Genomic DNA, 6,771 nt, shown 5'->3' with positions numbered 1-6,771 from the left:
TCTGAGTTTAGCACATCCTTATCCAGCTTTGCAAATGAATCCTGAAATGGTCAGGGTATCCAGAGGAGGAAACAGTAAAAGGCTTAGAAAAAGAGCCACCGCCCCTCATTATTAAAGAGTGGACCTTATTCACACCGTCAGTGCAAAGTACAAAAAGGAGGGCTTCCCTGGTGGCGCAGTGGTTGAGAGTCCGCCTGCCGATGCAGGGGACACGGGTTCGTGCCCCGGTCCGGGAAGATCCCACATGCCGCGGAGTGGCTGGGCCCGTGAGCCATGGCCGCTGAGCCTGTGCGAGGCGCGCATACCGCAAAAAAAAAAAAAGAATCAGCACCATTTCCCACCAGGTCACTGGCCCTGGCACCCCTTCCCCCGACCATAGCCATTTTCTGATATTCACAGAAAAATGTCAGTGGACCCCCAACTTTGTTTTTGAAAAATTTATTTTATACCCTCAGAAGCTAAGAACTGCCACTCAGTGAACCAAATTTAGAATTAAGTTTCTTCCCTAGTTTATCTACTTCCTTTTGAAATTTTATAAACAAGATTTTGTACACAAGAGGTAGCAGAGGAAAATTCCAGTCTGCTCGTTCCAAGCTCAAAAGGTAACGGCACACGCCTCGATGTTAGCAGGGAGGGTGGAGCAAGACAGGGTGAGTCTGGTGACACGTGCTCTAGGCCCGCGTTTGTTCTGTCAGGGCCGTGTGTGGGCTCCAGGGGAAGTCACGGGCCAGGTGCCCTTCGGAAGGCTCATTTGCGTTCTCTCCCAGGACGCCTCTAAGGGGCTGATTCGGCCATCCTAAGAAGGGCCTCACGAAGGGAGCTTCTTGAGAAAACACAGCATTGAGTTGAGTTGTGCAATTCCTACTCGATTTGCAGACCATTTTGAAAGATTTATAAAAACATCTTCGTCCAAAAAATTGGCAGTAAAAATGACCCTTCTTCCAAAGTAAGCCTGTCGTAATTGTCACTTTGTTGTATGACATTAAAAAAAAGTCATCAGCAGGTTCGTAGACTGCAGCCATTGGAAATCAAGGTTACTGGCAACGTGAAAGTGATGTTCCTCGCAGCAACAACGTGAGCAAATCAACCAGGGCACCTAACATCAGCGGCAGGTGATGCTGGTCCTGAAGAACATGACCGTGACGGAGCAGGTGCTGGGGGCTGTGGAAGGCATTGTTTCCATAGGAAAGAGGGGATAGAAGTAGCAATTTCACTCCTGAATCTGGGCTCCTGAGAGTGCAGCTGCCAGCTGGCATTTCAGCGTCACGCCCTGTGGGGTCGCTTTGTGAGGATGGGGATGGAGGGGACGGCTGGGGAGATAGTAGGACATGGGATATTCATGTGCTCAAAATCCATTTTGAAACATCACACTTGAATTTGCAAGAACAGCAGAACCACATAAAATCTGCCGGCTGCCTCTGACCCTTCCTCTGGGGCGCAGCTCTGCTCTTAGGTGTCGGCCCTCCACCTCCTCAGTGTCTTTTGACAGAAGGCACCACCAGCCTGTCATGTAATCACAAACTGCAGCCTGGCTGCACCGTAACTTCAACCTTCGACCGTGAGATGACAGGGTCTGCAGTGCGCAGTGGGAGCAGCTGTCTGTCCTGTCACAGGTCCACTGAGTCTCTCTAACTCTGCAGATCTATGACTGGGGCCACTCGGCTCTTCCTGAGGCTCCCCTAGTCCTGTGCGTGCTGAGCACAGGACCAGGCAGGGCACACAACCAAAGGCAAACAGGGTTGAAAATGTGTGTAGTGACTCAAAACCCAAAACATACAAAATATATGCAATATGTTGGCATCCCCCCTCCCCTCCAGAAAAAGGGGGAGCTGGCGTCTAACCTGAAATGAATGCATGGTACAAGACTTGGGAAACACAGCTAAATGGATGGCTGCTCAGTTGCTTACTAGTTATTTCTTGTCCCCATCTTTTTAGTGTCAATTAGTTATGCTGAGGAGAAACTAAGTCTCAAATTCCTTCTCTGCATTAAAAGGTCTAGAAACTCACAAAGCAGTGTCTTTCAACTCAAATATTTAAACTTCATATACAACCAGTACCAAGGGTTTCAGTAATTATTTTTCAGCAAAAGCAAATGATTGCAGGTCACATGACTTAAGACTACAGTTTATTCAATATGTCTCCAAGCATTAAAAAGATGATTTTATGAAGTCAAACTCAATAAAATTATATCTTAAAGTGCTTTTTATTTTGCTCTTTTTAAAATTTGTTTTGGGAACAACTCGCAACTTCTTCAGTAACTGGTGTCAAAGAATGCACCCTGTACTTCTGGAGAACACAGCATTTTTTTTTTTTATTGCTCTTTCAATCTCAATTATATCAGAAAAATACCTTAAAGAGCTTAATTTCCCAATTTTTGATCCTGGTAACATTTCATCAAGATCCAAGTTTATGCGCAGAGCCCTCATCCAGACCAGCCTGAAATTCTATACAAATAGGGAGACATATTAAATACAAAGGTCTGTGTAAACTGAATTCTTTAACTACTAATGTACAGTGAAAAGGAACTTTTATCACATATCTTTACATCATTTTAAATTGGATACGCCTATTCAATGTTACTGCAAGATTAAAAATTTGCCCGCACTCATCTAAAGGCAGCTTGCTTTTTTTTTTTTAAATATAAAAACCAAAGGAATTTCTTTTGTAGCATCATAGAGAAAGCAACAGCTTTATCCTCACTCACTCTTGTTATGTTCATGTAACAAAACAGTCTACCACCGGCTTTATTTCCCAGAATCTCCACAGAAGTGTCAATCCACATACGGACTGTGCCCCCGGGGGTCAGCGGATCCACAGGCTGGAGTTCTTCGCTGCCAAACAGCTCCCAGGCCTTCCCCGGGGGCTGAAGAGTGCTTTCCTTAAAACACGGTGCTCCTCCCTTCACGGCGCAGGCTCTCCCGGTCCAGCCTCCAGGCTCTTCCAAAGGGTTCAAGGATGAGATTCTGATTTCAAAAAGGTCCTGAGCATCTAGTAACCGTGACGTGACTTCTCATCATGTGCTGGGCACATCCCCTAGGGATCGACATCGTCCAGGTCACTTCTTAACTCGCTGATCATCATGGGCGATTCAGAACCCTTTGGGAAAGGAAAAGAAGTTAAATACATAGAGTTAAGTTAGAGAAAAAAGTTTTTCTATGCCAATGGACTTGTGTTCTGCAGTTTAAACATGTCCTCATTTAACTACTTAATGTTTATCAAAGGGCAACAAAACATAACAAGTGTTAACACCTTATATTTGATAATTCCTGATTATGCAAAACTTTCATTTCTGTGTTCTTATTTAGTCACAGAAACAACCTAGTGACCTGCCTGCAGTCACAATGTGGCCTTGGGTTAAATCAAATCACTATGCTGAGTCTCAGTTTCCTTCTGTGAAATCAGGGTAACAGCGACCTCACAAGGTTGTTACGAGGATCCGAAAGATTTAGAAACAAACAAAACAGCACACAGAACATCAGCAAGATTCATTTAATGAGGCCTCTGTGCCATGCACTGTGATGGAGCTACAGGAATAGCTTTACAGAAGGTTACAGACCAGAGGGAGGACACGATACACGTCATTACATTTAAACCTGCTGCAGTATTTTGCACATAGTAGGTGTTCAATAAATATTGCATTCCTTTTTCTACTATAGCGATTAGTATTAAAAATACTTAAAAAATAAGCTTAAAATTACGCTTTGACTCCCCTAACAGATTTCAATGGCATGAGACCCTTCTTTTCAAGGGTCTGTGTTTCCAGGAAGCCTGGTGAGAGCAGGAGGAGGAAGGGGTGATTCTTCATAACCCAGCAGAACAAGGTACCATCTGGAAGGACCACATCTGCAGCCTGGCTTTATCAGACGCTCTCCAAGCTCAGCAGAACAGCCAGCAGAGACTGAGGCCAAAGCCTGGCTTAATTTCACGGTGCAGCACTGTTCTGCTTTCTAAGCACACAGTGCCTGAGTCCTGAGCAGAGATCACTAGAGGGTGGAGCTGGTGTCTCCTTTCTCTCTTGATTATGGAGATTCTCTGTGGAGAACCTCAGAGCAGGCGCTGCCCTTTCACACAGGACATGACCTACTGTACCTGCTGTAAGTGCCTCTCTCCGTTCTCATTCGCAGGACTGCTCTCCGACCCGTTACTGCTTCCCGACTGCTCCTTCTCATTCAGGAGAGCCGTGGCATATGCTAATGTGTCCTGCCGGAGATTGAAACACAAGAAAAAGTTAGGGGGTGTGCAGTGGCAGCAGCATCACTGAGGAAGACTACCCTTCACTTGACCTTTGGAGGTGGTGCTTTCACATCAACCTCTGTGGCAGTGGGGGCCAGACTGACCGACCCTCATTGCTTTTCTTCCAGGCAAATAACTCAAACTGTACACCAACTTGCTGTCTTTTCATAGAAAATCAATTGTTTCTTCCAGCCTTACTCATTTTTAACCTACGCCTCTTTTCTGAGGCTGCAGTTTCTGAGAAACATACTAAAAATCCTACCTAAGGGATTTCAAGCCACACAAAACCAAAAGACAACTCTCACCTGAGCTGAAATTGTTCGCTGAAAAGTTTTTCCAGTTGATGTTTCATTAGAGACATTACTCTGCGGTGTCCAGTAATGTTCTGACATCTGAGACAGAAAGTCAAAAATGCCATCAGAGGACTTACCGGGTGGTCCACTGGTTAAGAATCCGCCTTCCACTGCAGGGGACGCAGGTCTGATCCCTGGTTGGGGAACTAAGATTCCACATGCCGCAGGGCAACTAACCCGTGTGCCGCAACTAGAGAGGCTGCGTGCCGCAAACTACAAAGCCCACGCGCCACAACTAGAGAGAAGCCTGCATGCCGCAACCTAGACCCCACGTGCCGCAACTAAGACCCGACACAGCCAAAACCATAAATAAATAAAATAAATATAAAAAAAGAGTCATCAGAGATGACAAATAAGCCCACGTGAGCCCACGATTTCTACCATTAGATATTACAGTACAAAAAGCATCTAGGGACTTCCCCGGTGGTCCAGCAGTTAAGACTTCATGCTCCCAATGCAGGGGGCCCAAGTTTGATCCCTGGTCAGGGAACTAGATCCCGCATGCCGCATCTAAGAGCCCGCATGCTGCAACTAAAGATCCCGCATGCGGCAACGAAGATCCCACGTGCTGCAACTAAGACCTGGTGCAGCCGAATAAATAAATAAAATAAAAATTAAAAGCATCTAAAATAGCATATAAATTGACCCAGACTTTCTGTCACATCAGGAGATTCTTTCTTAGAAGATTCCACTTCCATTCTCAAGAGCTCACTAAAATATCAATATTATCTCTTATATGATCATCCTTACCTTTTTACCCATAAAATTAAAACACATGTATTAAGATACAAATTAAATGCATAAAGATAGGTATCAACTGTACTAAAAAAAAGTCTGAACTCTGCAAATATTTTGAGGACAGTCTCCAAATTAGAGATTTTTCCTGATAAGATATGCTGCTATTGATTCCTATGTTATAGCCAGAAAAGTTAAAAACTCAATTACCTTCTTCTGCAGCCACTGTACAGCCCAACTCCAGTGATGGGAGTTCTCCTTGAAGTATTCTTTAGCAGCAGGACACCTGGTGATTGGAGGAAATTTTTATTAGCCAAATGCTTTCTCTGCAAATATACCTAACATATAGTACTTTAAAATTTGGAAACATAAGTGCTACTTTCATTAAAATTCAGTTGTTTTTACATTAAATGTGTACTTTTTTTGGTTTGGATACATTCACATGTTTAAGCTTCAAAAGGCAGTAAAAGATAAATATGTGGTGAAAAGTTTCTTATCTACCTCTAACTCACCCACCTCATTCTATTAAAATTCCAAGTTGGAAAAAGAAAAATAAAATACCCACAACAAATTGTACACTTAATAAATAACCTATTTATTTATTTAAATTAAAGCATAGTTGATTTACAATGTTGTGTTAGTTTCCGGTATACAGCAAAGTGATTTAGTTATAAATATACCTTTTCAGATTCTTTTCCATTGTACGTTATTACAAGATGTTGTATATAGTTCCCTGTGCTATACAGTAGGACCTTGTTGTTTACCTATTTTGTATATAGTAGTGTGTATCTGCTAATCCCAAACTCCTAATTTATCCCTCCCCCACCTCCTTTCTCCTTTGGTAACCATAAGTTTGTTTTCTATGTCTGAGTCTGTTTTTTCTGTAAATAAGTTCATTTGTATCATATTTTAGATTCCATATATAAGTGATATGATATTTGTCTTTCTCTGTCTGACTTACTTACTTAGTATGATAATCTCTAAGTCCATCCATGTTGCTGCAAATGGCATTATTTCAATCCTTTTTATGGTTGAGTAGTATTCCATGGTATATATATACACCACATCTTTATCCATTCCTCTGTCGATGGACATTTAGGTTGCTTCTATGTCTTGGCTATTGTAAACAGTGTTGCCATGAACACTGGGGTACATGTATCTTTTCAAATTAGAGGTTTTCTCCAGATGTATGCCCAGGAGTGAGATTGCTGGATCATATGGTAACTCTGTTTTTAGTTTTTTTTTTTTTTTCTCTGCGGTACGCGGGCCTCTCACTGCTGTGGCCTCTCCCGTTGCAGAGCACAGGCTCCGGACGCGCAGGCTCAGTGGCCATGGCCCACGGGCCCAGCCACTCCGCGGCATGTGGGATCCTCCCGGACCAGGGCACGAACCCGCGTCCCCTGCATCGGCAGGCAGACTCTCAACCACTGCGCCACCAGGGAAGCCCTGT

The 6,771-nt window shown here is 43.7% G+C and overlaps 1 protein-coding gene across 5 annotated transcripts in view; it reads right to left on the bottom strand.

Moving 5' to 3' along the window:
- Positions 1-2,018: 2,018 nt before the first annotated feature.
- USP24 (ubiquitin specific peptidase 24) overlaps positions 2,019-6,771 on the bottom strand; it is a 148,155-nt gene continuing 143,402 nt past the window's right edge. For all 5 annotated transcript variants that reach the window (XM_027108404.1, XM_027108403.1, XM_027108407.1 and 2 more), the window contains 4 exons: positions 5,532-5,607; positions 4,539-4,625; positions 4,090-4,200; positions 2,019-3,096 (listed from right to left, as the gene is read on the bottom strand). In XM_027108404.1, the coding sequence (XP_026964205.1) occupies positions 3,034-3,096; positions 4,090-4,200; positions 4,539-4,625; positions 5,532-5,607 (337 nt within the window). In that variant the 3' untranslated portion in view covers positions 2,019-3,033. The remainder of the gene's footprint in view (positions 3,097-4,089; positions 4,201-4,538; positions 4,626-5,531; positions 5,608-6,771) is intronic.

The sequence above is a fragment of the Aethalodelphis obliquidens genome, unplaced genomic scaffold, assembly GCF_003676395.1.
Source record: "Aethalodelphis obliquidens isolate GAN/ISIS:26980383/991018 unplaced genomic scaffold, ASM367639v1 scaffold9, whole genome shotgun sequence".
In the NCBI taxonomy this organism is placed as follows: Eukaryota; Metazoa; Chordata; class Mammalia; order Artiodactyla; family Delphinidae; genus Aethalodelphis; species Aethalodelphis obliquidens.
This window is presented reverse-complemented; position numbering and strand designations above follow the sequence as displayed.